Genomic DNA, 23,317 nt, shown 5'->3' on the forward strand with positions numbered 1-23,317 from the left:
TCTGCATTTTCTGGTGTGAGGGGGAGAGAAAAACTCCCTCCTCTTTAACCAACCAGCTATATCTTCGCAACCAACTGACCATTTACGTGAGACCAGTATCATATTGAAGAAGTGTGTTTCAAATGATTTTGGTCCCGTGAAACTGGGCTGTTTGGTTCCAGAGAAATCTGTCCTTAAACAACATGTACGGCCATGAAATTAAATTTCATAAATGAAAAAATCGGTTTACCCGCATATCTCTGGAACCAATGAACCCATATGGATCAGATTGAAGGCCCAGCTATTTGAGTTCAACTGAACCTTTAGCTCCTGTGATGCCGGAGGGGGAACTGGCAGCCGTTGGAATGGGGTGGGGGTTGGGTCCCATGTTATCCTATGGGGAAACTGTTCCGAGTTTGCTTGGCGATATCTCCGGTTCCCAGGGGACTAGTGACTCAGGGCCGATCTCGTTGGAAAGCCCTGGCCCTCAGCTACAAAACAGGCCTATTTGGAGAGTGGGCCTGGAGCTGTAGCTCCACCAGGCCCATTGTTAATCCGGCCCTGCTTCTGTTCTGCTTTTGTCAAGACAGTACTAATTTTCTGGGATGGTTCACCATCAGTGGGCCATAGTGTCCCTCGCACGGGGAGCCCCTGTCAAGTATCTGTTGATTCTGTTCACAGTGTAGGAAGAGCCAGTGGCAACATAGCATCTCCTGGAATGCTGGGTACGCCCCCGTGGTAATGTACAAGGGGGAGTAACCTGAGGCCACACCTCTTTTTAGGCACAATCATGTGTGCCATGCGTAGTGACCCAATTATAAAGGATGTGCGGAGTAATGTCTTGACTAATAAACACAACCACCACTCCAGTTCAGGGGCAATTCAGACCTGCTCGATGCGGGCTAAATTCGTTACCCCGTCTGTCACTCACGCGTTCGCACCAGGATGGGTGTGCAGGGGGCGGGTGCAGGGGGAAGTCCAGCATTTCATGGGCATGCCCACAAAAAGGTGGGCGCGCCCATAGAAACACTGGGCATACCCCTGTGAAAGCGGGCGTGCCAATGCCTGCTTGGGGCTGGCAGCTGACGTCACATGATGTTAGACCCGTCCCGAATTCGTCCATCTCCGGCCAGAATAAAAGTATTTTATTAGCGAATGGAAAAAAAATCATTTGAAGGTGAGCGACCATCAAATGATTTTTCTTCCGTGTGTTCGCATGCAAGCGGATGTGTATGCAAATGCATCTGCTCACATGCTAGTGAACAGGTTTGAGCGGGGGGTGCATTCGGCGGTGTTTACCTGCTCGCTAGGCAGCAAATATACACAGCCTAGTCAGCAGGTCTGAATCAGGCCCATCATTTTCATATACTGTATTATTTTTCTTTATTTAAAAATCCCTTTGACCTCCCCAAACTAGTATGACTGGATATCGCAGTCCCACACTGTTCCCCTTTCCTGTCTGTGTAGAGCAAGCAATAAGCAAAGTGTGGAACTTAACTCCAAATATCAATCACTCATTTTCCTGTAGATCCTAAACTTTCAAAAAGAGCCCAATTATAGATACTGGACCTGATACGCATATTTGCTGTTAATTATTCCATAGATTTGGGGTCATCTTAGGGTTTGAGAATCTATTTCACTGTGCAGACTGTACAGAATGTTCGCTACCCATGATTTCAATTTAAGGAAACAGATTTTGAATTGTAATCCTGTGACGTGCGTTATCTGGGAATCTCATAACTAGTGGCCCTTACAACAACCAAACACTAATCATATTACAGGGAACTACAGTATTTAAAGGGAAAGTTGTCAAAGAAGTTGTTCATTTTCAAATAATTAAAATGAAATGTGCTGTTTTGAATTCCGTACTTAATTCAGACCAGCAAGCTTTTTTTTTTTTTTTTACAGTGACTTTACAATTATTTGGAGGGAAATACAATTTGAGGAAGAGGTCAGTTTGGTTGGTAAAAAAAATAAATAAAAAAAATAGGCAATTTATTTAGTTTGTATATACTTGCATAATGCTCATGGCATAGTAAAAACATATCAAGTATGTCAGACCTATATATACACCATACATATACCTCATTTACCAGTATTATGTTGATGAGTCCGCATACACCTGCAGTTTATATGCCGTATTGCACAAGTCGTTGATGTGACTGCGATGTCCAGATAAACGAACGTGGCATACTAGAAGTTTTGCATATTTTACTTATTACAATTGCACAAGACCAGGCACACTGAGATGGGCTATATGTGCAACTTGAGCATCCATGTAGCTTCATAACAATAGATAGGTAATATCCACAATAAAGAAAAAATTCACTACATGGCCCCCCAAAAAAGTGGATACCTAAACATCACACCCATACGTGGTTGTTGAATCTCTTATTCCAAAACCATGGTAACTACTTACGGAAGCCAATTCTGCCTGATTTTTTAAATCCTTGGATTGAGGAATGAAAAAATTGCAATCAAACAGGGAAAAGATAAATGTAATGCCCCCCACAGGAAAAAAAATAAAACTCACATACAGTACAGTAAATGACACCCCACATGAAAAAAAATGTAAATGAAAAAACACCCATTTCCCTTACAGGAAAGAAATAAAATACATTCATGGCCCTCATAGGAAATAAATACAAGATATTCATTGCCCTCCAGCCTTTCATTGAAAAATGACCCTGACTGTCACTCTCTGTCGGTGACTGTGTCACTTGTCTTCTGGGTTTTCAACAGCTATCAGACTGCAAACAGTGGAACGAGAATAGCTCCACCTTTAAATACCTTCCTCGCAATCAGCCGCCACAGTCAAGCTCACTCCTGTAGAATGCGCTGTGTTGGCTGGGGTGTGACGTACGGCTGTGTGATCTATGATGTCACATTGCCACAATTCTGTTGACTATCATTGTATGATGTAACATGATGTAAGATTTTCCTACACTGGGGCTAGTTATGAAAAACCATTACAATTCTTAATTTATTTATTTATTAACAGGTCTTATATAGCGCACACATATTCCTCAGCGCTTTACAGAGAATATTTTGAACATTCACATCAGTCCCTGCCCCAGTGGAGCTTACAATCTATATTCCCTACCACATGTACACGCACACATATTCCGCAGCGCTTTACAGAGTATAGTTGAACATTCACATCAGTCCCTGCCCCAGTGGAGCTTACAATCTATATTCCCTGCCACATGTACACGCACACAGACATTCTAGGGTTAATTTTGTTTGAAGACAATTAGCCTACTAGTATCTTTTTGGATTGTGGGAGGAAACCTGAGTACCCGGAGGAAACCCACGCAAGTACCGGGAGAATATACAAACGCTGCACAGTTAGGGCCATGGTGGGAATAGAACCCATGACCTCAGCACTGTGAGGCAGTAATGCTAACCATTACACCATCCGTACTGCCTGAACTTAAACTTAACATGGGCATGAAGTATTATTTTGGCATTTGCTCAACTGAGATTCAACCATTAGATTGCCAGATGGTTACGTTTTCTGAGTTATAAATCACACTTATTTCCACTGCTTTATAGTACAATGGCATTGTAACTTGAGGCTTGGGGGTAGCTACTAAGCCATGGACGCCAATCCATGCAGGTCCTGATAAAAAAGTTCTTGTGCTTATGTTGATTCTATAGACAGTTTGGAACTTGACGCTAAGAACAATTGATTTATGCTTGGTCTAGTCTTCAATACTTGGCAGTCCCGATCTGTGAGCTTGAGTGAGCGTTTGGTTCCTGGGAAAGGGGAGAATTTCTGCGCTCACCAACCGCTTCCGTGCACAATAAGCAGTCAGTCAATCAGGCACATAGAAAATGAAAACAACATTTTGTATCCCAATTGCACACTGGGTGAAAAATAACTACATAATAATATCTGATTATTATGTAGTTATATTTTGCAACTGGGATACAAAATTTGTTTTCCTAGACAGAATTACCCCTCCCTTTTGGCACCTGAGTGACACACCTCTGATTGAGCAGCTTACCAACAAAAGTGTTGTGCACATAGAAAATGAATACTGCACTTAAGAGTGAATCAGGCACAAGACCTAAACTGTGTACGCGTTAACTCATAATGCTCTGTTTATTAAAGTTTCTTATTTGGTATTAATATTATTTATTACCAATTATTTATATAGAGCACACATATTCCACAGCGCTTTGCAGTATTTACAATATTTGAACTCTCACATCAGTCCCTGTCCCAGTGGAGCTTACAATCTCAGTATATTCCCTACCACATGTACACCAACACACATTCATTCTAGGGTTCATTTTTGTTTGGAGCCAATTAACCTACCAGTATATTTTATAGATTGTGGGAGGAAACCGGAGTACCTGGAGCAAACCCACTCAATCACTGGGAGAATATACAAACTCCACACAGTTATGTCCTCAGTGCTGTAAGGCAATAATGCTAACCATTACACTGTCTGTGCTTTAGTTATCTGATTTTCTTTTGCGCATTTATTAATAATCTTTAAACATTAGATACACATTATAGACTTACAGCAGCAGGGGGCAGCATTGTAAAATAGGGTTTTCCAGATACTGTAGCATGAACAAGTGAATGAACAAGAAATCCTTCTTCATTGTCCACAATGATATGCACTTGGCCTTGAGGAAAAGAAGATAAGTTGAAGCAATGAACACCTGCAAAATATAAGAGGCTTACAAAACCTTAATTATGTTTCATGTGAATTGAAACCTAACAGTGGAAAAGTTCCATCTAAGAATGTGAGCCTTGAAGACACACTTTTATATCTATATTTGAACAAACTTAGGGGGTTACTCTGTTTTAAACTCTGTCAAATATCCCCACACACATGTGAATGGATGTTTTGCATAAACATCCATTTGCAGCCTTCCGTGCAGGGCAGAAACCATTTCATGGTCGGAGACCATTTCTCAAGCATTTGCAAATCTAAAGGTGCCCATACACTAGTAAGATTTATCTTCAGATCTGGCTGGTTGGAACAAAAACATGGTTATGGATGAGTGACAGTTTGTCAGTTTTCCAGCATTTCCAAGCAAATGGTCAACTGTCATTTGCTTTCATCCATAACCATGTTTTTGTTCCAACCAGCCAGATCTGCAGATAAATCTGCGTGTGTATGGCCACCTTAAGTCACGCTCAGGTGATTTAGATTTGCGGTACACAGGTGCAAGTAGGGCAGTAGACAGGTGCAAGTAGGGCTGCGTCTACAATACAATGCTGATTTGTTTTCAGTTCCACATTGATCCCTGAAACAAGGCTTTCTTAAATAAATTGAATGATGTTACTGCACAGCTATTTTTATATACAATTCTTATATCTATCAATCCAATGACTACTGTTTCTGTTCCTGTGTGCTTAGTATTATTGAGTACTATAATTAAATTAAGTTCTTTTTTTGTTTAATACAGGTGGAGAATAGACCAAAGCATTATGGAAGAGAGTAAGTAAGCAACAAAAATAACAATATATCTAAATAAACTTGATGAGTGGGCAAAAAAGTGAAAAATGAGGTTCAATGTGGATAAATTCATGGTTATGCATTTCAGGAGACATAACCGGTATGCTAGTTCTAACCTAAATAGAGTGGCATTGGGTAAATCAGAATTGGAAAAGGATCTAGGAGTCCAATTAGACAACAAACTGGGCTGTAGTGACGTAGCTACTAAAAAGGCTAATAGGATACTAACCTGTATAAAAAGAGGTATGGTGTCTGGAGACTTAAAGGTAATTATACTGCTCTATAAAGCATTGGTCAAACTGCAACTAGAATACGGAGTACAATTCTGGTCCCCTCACTACAAAAAAGACGTCATGGAACTGGAAAAAGTCCAAAGAAGAGCAACAAAACTAAAAAAAAATTGAATTATGAAGACAGATTGGAAAAATTGGTATTCTTTACGCTAATAAAGAGACGTTTAAGGGGAGACATGCTTAATAAGAGGGGCCAATATAATGAACTGTCAGGCACCCTCTTTGCTTTGAGGATGGACTCTATGATGCGTAGGCATCAGTTTAGATGAGAGGAAAGAAGATTTCGTTCCCTTAAAATAAAAAACTTTTTTATGGTCAGGGCAGTAAAATTGTGGAACTCTCTTCCTGGAGAGGTGGTGTCGGCAGAGACAATAAATTCTTTTAAAAAAGGTTGGACAATCATCTATTGGACAAAAACACAGGTGTGCAAATAACAATTAAAATCTGTATCTAATTAAATCAGATTTCAATTATATAAGGCAGTGGTTCCCAACCTTTTTTCTCTCCCGTACCCCTTGATTAAGCTTTTCATTTATAAGTACCCCCTCCTCTCAATTTGAACTATCCACAGTACTTACAAGTGGAGTGGAAGTGAGCGGTATGTGTGTCCTTATGCGTGTCCTTATATTAAGGAGTAGCTGAGGAGTAGTGTGTGGTCAGGAATTGAGTCGCTCTGTGTCTGGCCGCTGGCTGTGTACTGTCTCCGGGGTTCCTGCTAACGCTTGTAAGATTAATGCCACTGCTTCCTCCACCTGTGGCAGCGCAGGTAGCTCCCAGTGGATTGCTGATCGGGCAAAAACATGAGAAGATGCTAATGACGATGCAGACAGAACCGGAAGTGATGTAACGTGCTTCGTCTCCATGGCAATGGGAGACTTATCCTGGAGACTTCTTCTTCTTCCGCCATTACCAATATTATTTTCAAGTACCCCCAACTGGTCTGCAGAGTACCCCCAGGGGTACTAGTACCCCAGGTTGGGAACCACTGATATAAGGGATGAAGCCAATAGATCATGCACTAAAAACAAAGGTTGAACTTGATGGACGCAAGTCTTTATTCAGCCTTAACTACTATGTAACTATGGGCCTTATTCTAGTTCACTCTTTCTGACAAAATCCTTCTTAGATGGACAAAACCATGTGCACTGCAGGGGGGCAGATGTAAAATGTGCAGAGAGAATTAGATTTGGGTGAGTTATTTTGTTTCTGTGCAGGGTAAATACTGGCTGCTTTATTTTTACACTGCAATATAGATCTCACTTTGAAGTAAAACCCCACCCAAATCTAATTCTCTCTGCACAAGTTACATCTGCCCCACCTGCAGTGCACATGGTTTTGTCCATCTAAGAAGGATTTTGTCAGAAAGAGTGAACTAGAATAAGGCCCTATGTAACTATGTAAAGTCTACACCAGTGGTAGCCAACTCCAGTCCTCAAAAGCTACCAACAGTTTACATTTTCCAGACAACCTACCTGCAGCACAGGTGCACTCATTACTCACTAACACATTTTAAAAGATACACAGGTGGAGCTAATTACTTCACTCTTGATTCTGTGAGGAGATGTGGAAAACATTAACTGTTGGTAGCTCTCGAGGACTGGAGTTGGCTACCTCAGGTCTACACAATACCTCAGTAACAATGTCTCCCCTGTCCTCACAGCAGCCCTGTCTCAATCTTCCATTTAAACTTTGAGTATGTGTTTCCTTTACTGTTATGTTGTTTCCGTCAATGTGTTTTATTAATGTACAATAATGTAACAATAGTCCAAGTACTTTTTGTAACATAACAATCTCTTTTGAGAATTCTGCACAAATCTCAGTGCCCGTTGACAGTTATTATTCTTGCTGCTACATTCATTTTTATATTCTTTTATTTTTTATTTCCAAAATGCTCAGTCCATATTTTGATGATATCAGTATGTTATACTAGGTAGCTTTGCCATTTAGTTATTATAGCAACTTCCGCTATGATCTCTGTCTGATTAAAAGATACACATATGAAAACACATTAAAATGTTAGAGGAGCAGCTTAGGAAGAATGCATCACAGGGTGACGGGTATGTAGTAAACAAATTCATAGAAAAAATCATGCCCACAGAAAAAGCATTAAACAAACAAAATATAAAAAAATTAAAGATTGCACACACAAAATTAAATATATGCAGGGCCGGCTCTACCACTAGGCAGCTTTAGGCAGCTGCCTAGGGTGCCGGCCACTGGAGGGCGCCTCTTCAGCCCAACAATTCAATATAATGGGGCCTGGCAGGGGAGACACTTGTGCAGCGGATTGTAGCCACCCTCACCAAGGAGCGCATCACCGGGACCAAGGGGCACCCGCTGCACTGCTCCCGGGGCCAGCCTGTCAGCAGCTGCTTTGGGTTGAGGGTGGCCGGGCGCAGCAAATGGTTGGGCCGGAGGATATCGGCAGCCAGGGGAGTCCTTCTGCCTTCTATCACTGCGGGGAAGACCTGACTGAGGAAGGGGAAGAAGCGGAGGAGGAGGCCGGGGACAGGAGATCAACCGCGACCTGGGCTACCTGCCTCAACCCGCCCTCAAGCTGCCCAATGGCATTGCCATTCTGGCCTGCGCCTGTCACCTGTAGTGCTGCTCCGCTGTGCATAGGCCGGACCCCCCGGACACATCCCCGGCCGCCACTCCCTCGGACAGCTCGTCCAGCTCCGATTTCTCCCCGGCCGGCATCTGGGATGTTACCGGCCGCAACATGTTCGAGGTGAGCCAGCAGAGCGCTCCCGACCACAGGGGAGGGGGGCATGGACGCTGAAGAGGCGCACAGAAGTTTTGCCTAGGGTGCCACAAACCCTTGCACCGTACCCTGAATATATGTAAGAAGAAAATTTGGCTGCTAAATAAATCGTATGTAAAAAATGGCACATCAAGTGCCATATAGTATGAAGCCCTCCCAGGAAGCTTCAAAGGAAATCGAAAAAAAAATGACAGGAGTTGATTGGCTGGTGTGTTATCACCTTCCATTTTATCTCCACTATCTCTCCAGCAGGCTTAATACATCTGCACATATGTTACTATCTCTTGATACTACCAGAGTGTAACCAGCTGTAACCACCAGGAGACTGTTCACAATCTCAATCTCCCAAATAAAAATTAATATAAACCATATTTTCTTCTTTTCTGTCTCTGGTTCTCCTCCATCATTCGTTGACATAAAGTTCACACATGTTCTGTTTCCAATCCTATGCACGCTGAATAGGAGAACTGATTATTTTTGGTAGATTATTTGTTAAACTTTCTAATTTTTGGCACCTTGGCACCAAATTCTCTGCTATTGTGCTGCTGTACCTGCATAAAGAGAGAAAACAGGAAGAAAGTTACATAGGAAACATTTACCTTGTGTTCACCATTCACTGCTCCAAAGGGAAAAATAGCTGAATGTTTGTTCCATATGTGCAAAACATCCCCCTGCTTTGTTCTCATTACTTCTCAGTATAGATTTATTAAAGCATTACACTTCCTGGCCCATTCATGTACAAGAATTGCTGCGGACTGTAGTGGAGTGTACCACAATAGCAAAGGGGTCCAACCCCTGGGAGAATTCCAAGTGCTCCGTTATCCACCTTGTTTATGTGTGATCATCGCATAGCAGACTGTGAATAAGCTACTAGTGGCTACTCAGCTGTTCAGTTACAGATCTCAGCATACTCTGCCGACATGGGCGTGATTGAATCAAATAATCCCAGCAACATTAGAGACCAACACACGTAGCGATTAACAGACAATTTCTGAGCGATGTTACTTAATTTAACTACATCGCTCAGAAAATGCCCCTACATCACTGTGTTTGTAGGGGCCAGCATCTTTCGGGGCCAGTGTTCTCACCAGAGAACACTGGCCCTAACAGATCGCTCAGCAAACAGTGCTGACACATTGATGTGTGCTGAGCGATCATGCTGAGTGTTCTGAGCAATCTAGCATTGCACAGAACGCTCAGCGGACTTCCAGGTATACCTTTTGGGTGCTGAATGACTGCCCGACAGGGGGGGGGGATCCCGATGGTCAGTATCCCAACGTCGGAATCCCGACTGCCAATGCTCTGACAGGGGATCCCAACTCACATGGGCTATTCTCCCTTGTGGGGGTCCATGACCCCCATAGAGGGAGAATAAAACCTGTGGAGAGCGAAGCGAGCCGCCGAGCCCGCAGTGTGGCGAGTGCAACGAGCCTACAAGGGGCTTCTTTGCACTCGCCTCCCTGTTGGAGCACCGTAAGTCGGGATTCCAATGTCGGGATACTTACCGTTGGGATCCCCCTGTCGGACCGCCATACTGCACCCACACCTTTTATAGCAAATACTCTATACAGCAGTTATCAAGGTGCAGTATGCACCTGTCCTGGATGTAGCTATGTAATATATGCACTGCCTCAGTTTTCAGTCTGAAATGTCTAACTTTGGCCCCTTACGACTTCATACGGAGTGTTCAGCATTGAGCGCTTTGTCCTGTATTTCATACCCAGTTCATATTATTGGTGTTTAATCAGTGTCATTGTATGTGTCATTCCGCAGGTTTCATGGTATCATTTCTCGGGAACAGGCAGACGCGCTGCTGTGCTCTGCAGAAGGATCGTACATCATTAGGGAAAGTCAGAGGCAACCTGGCTGCTACACACTGGCCTTAAGGTATATTATATACATGCACGGTGTATGGTGGTTAGCACACATCTGTATCGTTACTATAGGACTGAGTATAAACATGGTAGCTTTCTACATGAAGTAGCTGAATATCATTTAGAATATGTGTATAATATATTGTACGTTGGATACTTCTACAAGTCGTTTATTTTTTTAAATAAGGAAAAATTACCAAAATGCATCTGATTCTAACTGACCGATATTCATCTAGATATTAGTTTGCATTTTATGCTGTGTATCAGTGTTTCTGACACCTCTGCCGTTTGCCCAGGTTTGGTCACCAGACGTTGAACTACAGACTTTTCTATGATGGGAAGCACTTTGTGGGGGAGAAGAGATTTGAGTCAATACATGACTTAGTAACTGATGGCCTTATAACCTTGTACATAGAGACTAAAGCTGCAGAGTATATTGCAAAAATGACCACCAACCCCATTTATGAACATGTGGGCTACGCATCGTTACTGAAAGACAAAGTTCAGAGAAGGCTGAGCAGGACAAAGAATGAATCAAAGAAAGCTCACGTGTCTTCCGAAGGGAACACCTCTGTGGAAAAGGTGAGTGGTGACGTTCTCGCTTCCAGTCATGAGTAGAATCTGTAGGGGGACTCCTCCGTGTTTGTTTCTGTGGCTGGGACACTTTGCAGTTAAATCAGCAGTCAGTGCATTGCTTGTAGTTACTATGAAGATTGTTGGTGCTCATTCATATTTTTGTTACTCACTCAAAGAGCCTAGTCATTCAAGACCAAGACCAAGTCCAAAAATAAGTGAATGAATCTGTAAATACACACGCAGCTTCCACAAGCACATGGCGATCTATTTACTAATCCTTGGAGAGAGGTAAAGTGGACAGAGATAAAGTACCAAACATCAAGCTCCTAGCTTATTTCACCTGTCCGCAAGTGACTGTCCCACATAATCAAACTTTGCCACTTTACAGAGCATAGAACCTGATGCTGCAAATACTCATGTAAGGTGGGCACCCATCTATATCCATGGTAACATCTGTTAAAGGGTCAGGAGTGGGCGCTATGTGGGGGGATAACAATTTATGGGATTTTTGGGGGGCTCTACTAGGAGGGGATGTTTGTGATATTCAGGGAAATGAGTTGTTTGTCTGCTTGATGAAGTATATGGGGTCTGTGTTCAGTCTCATTGGTGGGAAGTGGGGTATTATTTGAGATGTGGAGGTTTGTGGTTTGTCACAGCAGCTTTAAGGTCTAGGGGCCACTAGACTGCCAAACATAAAGAAACCAATGGCCTCTACACAGGTGTAGTGAAGTATTAATCCCAGCTATTTTGGTGTTGGTTTCACCAGTATTGGATTTGATGCCGTCCATGAAGGCAAATTCTAGAAATCTGTCCATGGCGGCTTTTAGTTTCCAATCTGCTCCTGGCTGTTTCCCACGGCTGGTGATCTCCCAGATGGTCTAAAAGGTCTCTGGGGCTCATCCTTACACCATGCTGATATCAACTGTTCCCAAATGCTGGTGATCTCTCTGATGGTCTACAAGGTCTCTGGGACTCACAACTTCCACCAGGCATTTTTGTGGTGCTTCACTAGATTGTTCCCGGCAGCTTTTCCGGTACTTCTTTACTTTCACGGCGCCACTAGATCAGAAATCGCGGTCATCGCGGGCATTGAATGCACTTAAAAACGGCCGCGACGCGACCGACGCGATGCCCGCGATTTCCCATAGAGATCAATGTTAAATTTCTCAATGGACCCGATTTTACTGTTAAATGCCTCAATTGACACGATTTTTCCATAGGAAACAATGTTAAATGGCCCACAGAGGCCAAATAGTCACCGTAAAGTGTGAAATGGCCCCCACATTTTTTAACGCCACCCCACGATCAACGTGAACCCGAAGCGTGGCGAGCGCAGCGAGCCCGCGAGGGGCGGCGGTACGCGTCCTACGACCTTTTCATACCCCCACTATCCACGTCGGCGTGGAGTTGAGAATAGAATAGTGTGGCGAGCGCAGCGAGCCACCGTGCCCGAAGCGTGGCGAGCGGACGAGGATACCTGTGAAGCCCGCGAAGGGACGCGTTTACCTGTGAAGGTATCCGCGTCCCCTCGCGGGGCTCGCTGCGCTCGCCACGCTTCGGGTTTGGTGGCTCGCTGCGCTCGCCACACTATTCTATTCTCAACTCCACGCCGACGTGGATAGTGGGGGTATGAAAAGGTCGTAGGACGCGTACCGCCGCCCCTCGCGGGCTCGCTGCGCTCGCCACGCTTCGGGTTCGCGTTGATCGTGGGGTGGCGTTAACAATTGTGGGGGCCATTTCACACTTCAGGGTGGCTAATTGGCCTCTGTGGGCCATTTAACATTGTTTCCTATGGAAAAATCGTGTCAATTGAGGCATTTAACAGTAAAATCGGGTCCATTGAGAAATTTAACATTGATCTCTATGGGAAATCGCGGGCATCGCGTCGGTCGCGTCGCGGACGTTTTTAAGTGCATTCAATGCCCGCGATGACCGCGATTTCTAGTGGCGCCGTGAAAGTACAGAAGTACCGCTTTTCCTTTGGTCAGTCTGCAGTTACTGCCTGAAGCATTGCCGGCAGAACTGCCAAGGTTGCATTCTTCATTGTGCGCAGGAGAGCCTTGGTGATGGCACTAGCTACAGTCCTACTTGGATAAACTCCTCTCTGGGAGACGCAGGTAACAGCTGATGAGGAAGGGGATGGACTACATGCATCATTAGGCCCCTGCCCCTCATGATAAAATCCAGTCAATGTATAATGAAAGAACAGGGTCAAATGATGCGGTACTCTTTACCTAGAACGGCGCCCACGATGTCCATCGCGGTCATCGGGGGTAAAAAATCGCGGCCATCGCATGCACTAAAAAAACGGATGCAACGCGATGCCCGCGATTTCCCATAGGGATCAATGTTAAAAGTGTGATTGGACGCGATTTTAGTGTTCAATGCCTCAATGCCCGTGATTTTTCCATAGGAAACAATGTTAAATGGGCCACAGAGCCCTAATAGTCTGAAATGGCCCCCACAATTGTTAACGCCACCCCACGATCAACGTGAACCCGAAGCGTGGCGAGCGCAGCGGTACGCGTCCTCCGACCTTTTCATACCCCCACTATCCACGTCGGCGTGGAGTTGAGAATAGAATAGTGTGGCGAGCGGACGCGGACACCTGTGAAGCCCGCGAAGGGACGCGTTTACCTGTGAAGGTATCCGCGTGCGCTCGCCACGCTTCGGGCTCGGTGGCTCGCTGCGCTCGCCACACTATTCTATTCTCAACTCCACGCCGACGTGGATAGTGGGGGTATGAAAAGGTCGGAGGACGCGTACCGCCGCCCCTCGCGGGCTCGCTGCGCTCACCACGCTTCGGGTTCACGTTGATCGTGGGGTGACGTTAACAATTGTGGGGGCCATTTCAGACTTCAGGGGGACTATTTGGGCTCTGTGGCCCATTTAACATTGTTTCCTATGGAAAAATCGCGGGCATTGAGGCATTGAACACTAAAATCGCGTCCAATCACACTTTTAACATTGTTCCCTATGGGAAATCGCGGGCATCGCGTCGCACCCGTTTTTTAGTGCATGCGATGGCCGCGATGCCCGCGATGGGCGCCGTGGTAGGTAAAGAGTACCAATCATGCAATTATCATGGAATCACACCATTTGACCGCTACCCATGGATGTGCGAGTCCTGATATTATTCCCAACAGTTTTTGGTACAATACCATGTACCAAAAAGTGTTTGACTTACAGAAGAGCATAAAAAAGGCCATTGTCGCAGAGGGGTGAAAGCTGCACCCGCATTATAAGAAAATTCTGTATATTAATATATATATATATATATATATATATATATATGTTCTTCAACTATTACTTATTAGTGGGCTGTGTAAAATAAGTGAAGGAATACAGACATACTTGTAAGCAGGGCATGCCCACAGAAACGTTGCATGTTCTTCAACTCAAATCAAGTAACTGTTACAAGTGCTAGCGGCCTTTGGTGTGTTCTCCTCTGCTTGGAGCACTGATGTGATTTACTTAAACTTGACTCATGGAAGTAACACAGTTCATGAATTTCACAGGCAATTTGAGTTCATACTTCTCCGACCTTTATTGGTAAAGAAATTAGCGAGTACTTCAGTCAATGGAGAACTTCTCTTCCCTTTGGGCAGGTTTATGTCACTATGTCATTGAGGTAATTATGAGTAAAAGCACATGAGATGTGCATGCAAAGACTGTTAGGCCTGCAGGATGATTCTTCTGTAGGTGTTCCTGTATCATATATGTGCTGCCTGAATGCCTGACTCCACCAGCCAGGTCACATTTCTGGCTTTTGAATAGCATCAGGCAGTACAACATGTCAGCTGTACCTCACTTGGCTAATTCAGTATGCCCATATGTCTTTGATTTCAGTTTTTGGAATGTTGGGTAGTATAAGATTAACCCGTTGAGTGCCAGCATTGCTGTGAGAGATGTGCAAAATTTCCGCTAAAAATGTCAGGGTCGAAGTTGAGGAATATAAATCCCTTTAGTTATTGCCGGCAAAGGATCTGAAGTCAATTAATTAAAGTTTTGTTGGTACTTGTTTCCTAGCACGGCGCCCCCGATTTTGATTGTGTTACATCTTATACAATCGCATCGCATGAAATATAGCGGCATGCGATGCGATGCGATCCGATTTTTAAATTGTACAAGCACCCTGATGGGTGCTTTTAAGTTAAATGCACCCCCATTGGCAACGCCACCCCCACTATCAATGCCAACCCAAAGTGTGGCGAGCGCAGCGGTACGCGTCCTCCGACCTTTTCATACCCCCACTATCCACGTCCGCATGGAGTTGACTCCAGACAGTGTGGCGAGCGCAGCGAGCCACCGAGCCCGAAGCGTGGTAAGCGGACACGGATTACTTTACATGTATTGCGTGTCGCCACGCTTCAGGCTCGTATTCCGCGGGGCTCGCTGCGCTCGCCACACTATCTAAAATCAACTCCACACTGACGTGGATAGTGGGGGTATGAAAAGGTCGGACGACGCGTACCGCCGCCCCTCGCAGGCTCGCTGCACTTGCCTCGCTTCGGGTTGACGTTGATCCTGGGGGTGGCGTTGACTATGGGGGGGGGGGCATTTAACATTGTAAGGACTTATCAGGGTGCTTGTACAATCAAAAATCGTATACGATCGCATCGTATGCCATTAAATGGCATACAATGCGATGCAATATTTTATTGTACAATATCGCATCGCATACCATCATATACCTTATTTAGTGTAATGGTATACGATGAGATGGGCGCCGTGCTAGGAAACAAGTACCGTTTTGTTAAACATTGCGCCAAAAAGGAACAGTTTCTGTGAGCGACACTGGCGTTTTGAGTGGCTATTTTGCACATAGCTCACAGCAAAAACAAAGCTTTGAATGTAGACTTGCTTTGATGTGCTGTCATTTTTGGTGATTATGGTGCGGTCCATAGACTGATGTTTTTTCTCACTATTGTACTGAAAGATCCAAGTTTTACTTTAATAACATTTATCTAAAAAATTAGAATGTGCTTTAATTTGTTCCAAAATGTTTTAGAAAGATACTATATAAACTGAACCACTGATACTAAAGCTTCCCCTAAACCTAATTTGAATCGTAGGCCACAGAAAACACATTGGGGTAAATTTACCAAGCAGTACTTTTGTAACGCTGCTACTGTGTATTATCATTGGTTTCCAATATTATACCACTGGATTTAAAGGACCAATTACATGAAATAAAAAAACATTACTGATTTTTTTATTTAATATTATTGCCTTATTGCCTTTTTCTAAAGTAGATTCAAATAATTTGCCAAATGCTGCTTAGTAAATGTACCCCCCTAGTGTGAAATATATGCATAGAAATTAGGTTCTATATACTGGAATTCTATAAGCAGGACTTCATGCTTACATGAAAAACAACACAGCCCTGACCTCTAGTGGTCATGTTGTAGTATGAGAATCTCATTTATGAAATTTTTTCTACTATGGCCTAAACTAAAAAGTAAACTATCTTTAGTGTAAATCTGTACTCTTTATTCTGCTCCAACAAGAATATGTCAAATTAAATTACACTTTGCAGGCAGCATTTCTGTCATCGGAGGCAATTCATTAGGAACCTTTCATTGGGGAAACGGGGCAGAGCTTTGTAGCACCCTATCTTTGTCTGTGTCTGTGCTGGACTGCACCCAAGCTGGCACTGTGAAATAATGCCATATGTATGGGATCTGTTCTCCCACTTCTCATCCGCTGCTCTGGCAAATCAATCAATATCAGGCCAAGATCATAGGCAGCACAATAGACAACATCAGTAGATGTGCCTGTGAGCATCGTATTGTTTATGCTGCTTTCAGACCGCAAAACTGGCTTTGAACCTGTATTTGAAAACATTTCCAAAAACGGGTCTGCCAGGTAAAACCCCTTTCACACCGCATCTCTTAAACGGTATATTACCGTTTAAGTGCGTTTTTTTGGACACTGGCAGACCCGTTTTTGGAAACTTTCCAAATACAGGGTCAAAGCCAGTCTTTCTTATAAGAAAAGTGACTTTCGGAAAATGGCTGCCCCCATACGAAAGACAGTTTTTTTAAACTGGTTTCATTATGGGGCAGCCATTTTTTGAATGTCCCTTTTTTTTCATAAGCGCAGCCAGCCGTCCATACTACCGGGATCCTCAGGAGGTACCAGCTGCACGGGGGTTTAGTGCAATGAATATTTAATGAGCTCATTAAATATTCACTGTGCTGAATTTAGGACCCAGCTTATTGGCTGGGTCCTAAATACAGTTTCAGACCCGATTTTGATGCCAAAATACCGGGTCTGAAACGGGTAGGACCCTCCATTTTAACCGTTTTACAAAATCGGCTTTTGTAAAACGGTAAAGTGGTCCTGCACCATTCAGACCGCATAGATTACCGTTTTAAAATGGTTAAAAATCGGCAAAATACCGGTTTTTAAGTGCGGTCTGAAAGGGGCATTAGAAGCACTGTACAGTATGATCTGTGAAGGCTTTGGTGCACTCCAGGGTTGAAGGAAAGTGTGATTCTATAGCAGAGAGACAAAGATAAAGGGGACCCTCAGCCATAGAAACGGTCTACTCTTAAACCACCCATACACTAAGCGATGTTCAGGAGCGACAGCACAAGGGCAAAATTTACTAAGAATACGGTTAGTCATATACGAATTTTATTGGTGGAGTATTTCATTTACAAATTCGTATTCCAGGGGATCATTTACAAAGGTGTCGTATTTTTAAGATTCGTATTGATCGATGTCGTATTGAGTCATATTCGTATTTGGCGGTCGTATACACGACCTCTAAATAAAAATACTAATCGGCAGCCTGCACAGATCAGTCATGGGCATAACAAGCCCCAGGCTCAAAGAGCCGGTCCTGGTTTTAAAAAATCAGGGAACCAAACAAATAGGGCTTCCCTTTATTTATTAAAACCAGTACCAGGCCCAAGGGCCAGTCCTAGTTCCCAAAATACGGAGACAAAATTAGTAGGGTTCTTCTGTATTTCAAGAAAAAGCACCAGGCCCAACCAGCCAGCAGGGTAATGTTACAGCCTCGGGAGACTTTTTATACAAGTCCCCCGGCCAAAGCATTACCCCCTGACCGGTCAGCCTGGACAGGGGTCCTGGGGAAGTTGGGACCTCCCCAATGAAGGGGTCCCCCCTCCAGAATTTACCTGCCCAGAAAGAATAATCGATTGTATATTGCTGTGGTACTATAAGTCCCAGTAAGCCTCCCCTGCATGCAAGGACTTGGAGAACCACAAGTCCCAGCATGCGGGGCATTAAAGGGCCCGCTCGAACTTGTAGTTCCACAGCAATACAAATCGTAAATTAAACACATTGACACACAATTAAACTAAAACTTTATTACACCCAGAGCCCACACATACAGATACTTACCTACCTTGACACGTAGGTAGGTATCGGTGCGTCCACTTGATGGTCCTAAAGATATCCATATGGGTACCTGTTGAAGCAATCCATACTTGCCAGGGTCCTCCGGTGTAGATCAAGTCCTCTTCGTTCCAAGTAGGCATCCCATGGTCTTGGCAAAACAAAAACAAAAACGACTACCCGACACCAGTACAGACTGAGGAGAAGCGACAGGATGTCTGTATTTACATCCTGCGGCTCCTCCTCCTAAATACCACTGTTGGCCACCTAGTGGCGACTAATGGCCAATCAGGAGTCACTAGGCGGCCAATATTTAGCACCTTCTAGAAAAAAATACATAATGGAATCTGATTGGTTGCTATGGCAACATCTTCACTAGAACTCCCATCTAAATGTATCCCTCAGAGTTGGGAATAAAACAAACAGTGGTGAATTTGACCCTGGTAAAACCTTGTTGTACGTCAGGGGGGGGGGGGGGCAGATGCAACAGAGAGACATGAGAGGGGAGTGACCAAACTTAATGTAAATTGCAGCACATGTGGGCTATATGAACAAGCAGCCAGTATTTACCTTGAAGCTAAATACATAAATGTATTTTAACCCCATCCATTGCAACATGTTGCACTTTTTTCCTTGTCTTTTTACTCTTTGCCACCGACTCTGGTCAGTATATTCAACTGAAATTTGCAGAACCGTGGCTAATTTGTGGATCCTTTTGCCTTTAACGAATCTGAAATTTAGCATTTTCAATTTCTGAATCAGTTCTTCGATGTTTAGTTGTACCTGGTTTTCTTACTGTTAATAATTGCAGCATCAATGAGCACTTTTGCCAAACTGGATAGGTTCAAGGAATAAAGATGTAATTAACTTAAACATGACAACACAATATGCAATCAATACAACTGGTTATGTAATGTGAGATAAACAGAAAGATACACAGTGTAAGATTTGTTTCATTATTCTAAGTGAAGCGTGGGGGGTTGTGAACGTAGTCCAGAAATTCCTGTGAAGTGGAGCACAAAGGAAATTCTGTGTCATTCGTACACTTTACACAGGTGTTCCAGGTTCAATGCTTTGTGGCATGTGCAGAAAGTGAATAGAGGGAGGTGCAATACTGTACTCGTAACACAAATAGGTGTGTGCCTGCTGTAAACTTTGAACTTTTTACTTAAACATTAAGTTCTCACCATAGGCCTTATTCTGTTTCACTTTTTCTGACAAAATCCTTCTTAGATGGACAAAACCATGTACACTGCAGGTGGGGCAGATGTTACATGTGCAGAGAGAGTTAGATTTGGGTGGGGTTTTACTTCAAAGTGAGATCTATATTGCAGTGTAAAAATAAAGCAGTCAGTATTTACCCTGCAAAGAAACAAAATAAATCACCCAAATCTAATTCTCTCTGCACATTTTACATCTGCCCCCCATGCAGTGCACATGGTTTTGTCCATCTAAGAAGGATTTTGTCAGAAAGAGTGAACTAGAATAAGGCCCCATGTGTTCTACATGCCGTTTTAATATATATTATGAAGTTTTCATACCTCTCAACTGTCCCGCTTATCGCGGGAACCTCCCGATATTTTGGGACATTCCCGTGTCCCTCCCGCCGCCGACAGTGTCCCGCGGCGGGGGGGGGGGCAGGGGCAGTTGGGAGTGCCCCCCTGTCGTCCGTTAATACACCGAATAGATGTTGTCCGCATGCGCACAGCATCTATTCTTGCAGGCAGAGGGGCTGGGGGCTGGCTGGGCATGACCCCACCGCAGCGAAAATTGGGGGCGTGGCCTCGCGGCATAGACCATGCCCCCTTTCCGATAGGCCACGCCCCCAGAAAAATGCTGCGCGACGAAGGCGCGCACCCGGTCCCGACCCACTGTCTGCAAATGTTGGGAGGTATGGGTTTTAGTTCTAGCATCTGCAGGTTGATTTGAATGCAAGTAGTGAAGACAATTTATATGTCTAAAATGTGCTAGTATTTCTGAGATGTCACTCACAAGCTTTATGGCTGCCATAAAGCCTCATTCCCTCTGTGCCTCTTCAGCCTCATCTTCCCCAGTGTCTCTCCAGCATTATCTTTATCCCCCCTAACTCTCTAGACTCATGACATCACTGTATCTCTCTTTCTTCCCCCCCCATGTCTCTCCAGCCTTATGCTCCACATATGTTTCTCCTGGCTTTTTAAAAACCCCAGTGTGTACCCAGACTCATGCCCCCCATGTTTTTCCATCCTCATTCCTCCATGTGCCTTCAGGCTCATGCCCACTGTGTCTTTCCACCCTTATTCCCACCTGCTTCTCTGGGGCTAAGAAAACATTACTTTGGCTCTCTGCAGATCTTGCTTGGGGTAGAAGTATGGTGGTAAGGAATATATACAAAACAGGAAAAGCACCCCACAGTTAGGGAATGATTCTTGCATTCTAAATGATGTCACAAATCCTCAAACAAATCTTCCAAAATTCCTCTCCATAAGGGACATGTAATAAATAAAACAGAAACAAAAAAACACAATGTGTAGTCCTGTTTCAGTCTAAACAAAGTGGGATTCTGGGATGAAATGTTGTTCTTTCTCTCCTCTTCCCCTGTGAGGGTAATTCTTTAAGGTTCACCACGTGTCACAAAATGTACATGTATGCTTACATGCAAAAGGTAGGTACAAAGCACATTAAGGTATCATTCAAATAAGGTTTTCTTACTTGTATACTTACATTCATATGGGATGCGGTCATCTATTAGAATGAACTTAGGTCTACAGTCATTAGGTCGACCCCACTAGGTCGACTGGCAGGAAGGTCGACCTGACTTAAGGTCGACATGGGCCAAGGTCGACATGACTTAAGGTCGAATTTGCATAAAGGTCGACATGAGGAAGGTCGACTGGTCATAAGGTCGACATGGGTTTTTCACTGTTTTTTGAGCCGACATGTGCCGACAGGCGGTATTTCATGCCCTACCATCCACTAGGGCGTGGTGGGAGAATAAAATAGTGTGCCGAGCGCAGCGAGGCACCGTGCCCGAAGCATAGCGAGCGACGCGAGGGTCCGATTCTCATTGCCAACTGTGTCCATGTCGACTGTGTCGACATTCTGATAAAAAAACAGTGAAAAACCCATGTCGACCTTATGACCAGTCGACCTTCCTTATGTCGACCTGTATGCAAATTCGACCTTAAGTCATGTCGACCTTGGACCATGTCTACCTTAAGTCAGGTCGACCTTCCTGCCAGTCGACCTAGTGGGGTCGACCTAATGACTGTAGACCTAAATGCAGTCTGACAAATGATCCCATTCCATTCATATATGTGGGGATCCTCACATAAAGGTTTCTTTAGTCAGAGGCATACTCTCAATGATGGTCCAAAAAGTTTTATTGGTAAAAACACTTGCAGTTTTTTTTTTTTTAAATCCCCAAAAAATATTATATCAGATCCCATATGACCTTTTCCTGGGAGAACTACAGATGTTACTTAGCCCGGGATTGCTCACCAGTTCTGATGGTCACACGCAGTCTAGATATATAAGTCCTGGCAACACTGCACCAATGCGTTTCGAGTTTATGGTCTTTTTCAAGGTGGAAAAGACCATAAGGTTATTATAAGGTGAAATCATATGTGATTTCCTAAGATCTGATATAATATTTTTTGGGGATTAAAAAAAAAAACTGCAAGTGTTTTTACCAATTAAACTTTTTGGACCATCATTGAGAGTATGCCTCTGACTAAAGAAACCTTGATGTGAGGATCCCCACATATATGAATGTAAGCATACAAGTAAGAAAACCTTATTTGAAAGATACCTTGATGTGCTTTGTACCTACCTTTTGCATGTAAGTATACATGTATGTTTACTTGTACCTTAAAGAATTAACATCACAGGGGAAGAGGAGAGAGAACATTTCATCCCAGAATCCCACTTTGTTTAGACTGAAACAGGACTACACATTGTGTTTTTTTATTTCTGTTTTATTTATTACATGTCCTTTATGGAGAGGAATTTTGGAAGATTTGTTTGAGGATTTGTGACATCATTTGGAACGTAAGAAGGAAGGAAAGTGCGGCCCCTTTCAGCGCCATTTGATTGTAATTTTTGTTTTTTACTAGAAGTATGGTGGTGGTTGTCTCTAGCATGCAGCAAGAGTGAATTGTGTGGAGAAGCAGTGGCGGAGGCAATGGAGTCATCTGCCACCGGGCACCAGCCTTAAAACTGGCTCCATTGCCTCCCAATGTTTTACGCTGTGCCAGATCTCTGCTCATTAGATATGCACGGTCAGGGACACGCTCAATTAATATGCACTGCGCCGGGTCTCCGCTTGTGCATATCTTATGAGCGGGAACCCTGTGCAGTGCATATTGAATGAGCGGGTCCCTGCCAGTACATATAATGAGCGGGGACTCGCACGGCTCATTCAATATGCACTGCTCTGGGTCCCTGCTGATTAGATATGCACAGATGGGGATCCGTGAGGATTATACAATATGCACTGTGCCGATTCCCTGCTCATGACATATGCAGGAGCGGCGACCAGCTCAGGCAGCAGCTGGGAGCCGGGTATGAGACGCTGCAGCAAGGGTGGAAATAGAGGTGAGGGGGAGTTTTGCAGTACCTCAACTGCCTAGAGACCTTGCTGCTCTGGTGGTCCTCCTTTCTGGGTGTTAGCTGCAGCATCCGCTCTGTCCTCCCTGTGGGCAACATCTGTGCCCCTGCTGATGAGGATGGGTCCTGTGTGCCCCTGCTGTGGGGAGAGGGCCGGTGTGCCCTCCCCCCCTGATGGGGATGGGGGTGCCCCTGCTGTGGGGGAAGCGGCTGTGTGCCCTTGGGTATGGGGCTGTACCCTTGCTGTGGGAAGAGACACTGCAGGCCCTTGGGGTTGCAGGCTTTGTATCTCTTCTGTGTGAATGCTTCGGGGATGGGGAGCTGTGTACATTTAGGAATTGGGGCTGTGTACCTCTGCTGTGGGGATGGGGGCTGTGTACCCCTGCTATCCAGGGG

The 23,317-nt window shown here is 44.3% G+C and overlaps 1 protein-coding gene across 1 annotated transcript in view; it reads left to right on the plus strand.

Annotated features, from left to right (window-relative positions):
* Nucleotides 1-23,317, plus strand: part of CHN2 (chimerin 2) — a 302,557-nt gene that overhangs the window by 127,983 nt on the left and 151,257 nt on the right. Inside the window, exons 4-6 of the mRNA XM_083188957.1 lie at nt 5,410-5,441; nt 10,290-10,403; nt 10,687-10,972. Of these exons, the coding sequence (XP_083045083.1) occupies nt 5,410-5,441; nt 10,290-10,403; nt 10,687-10,972 (432 nt within the window). The remainder of the gene's footprint in view (nt 1-5,409; nt 5,442-10,289; nt 10,404-10,686; nt 10,973-23,317) is intronic.

The sequence above is a fragment of the Crinia signifera genome, chromosome 5, assembly GCF_055691185.1.
Source record: "Crinia signifera chromosome 5, ASM5569118v1, whole genome shotgun sequence".
Taxonomy (NCBI): Eukaryota; Metazoa; Chordata; class Amphibia; order Anura; family Myobatrachidae; genus Crinia; species Crinia signifera.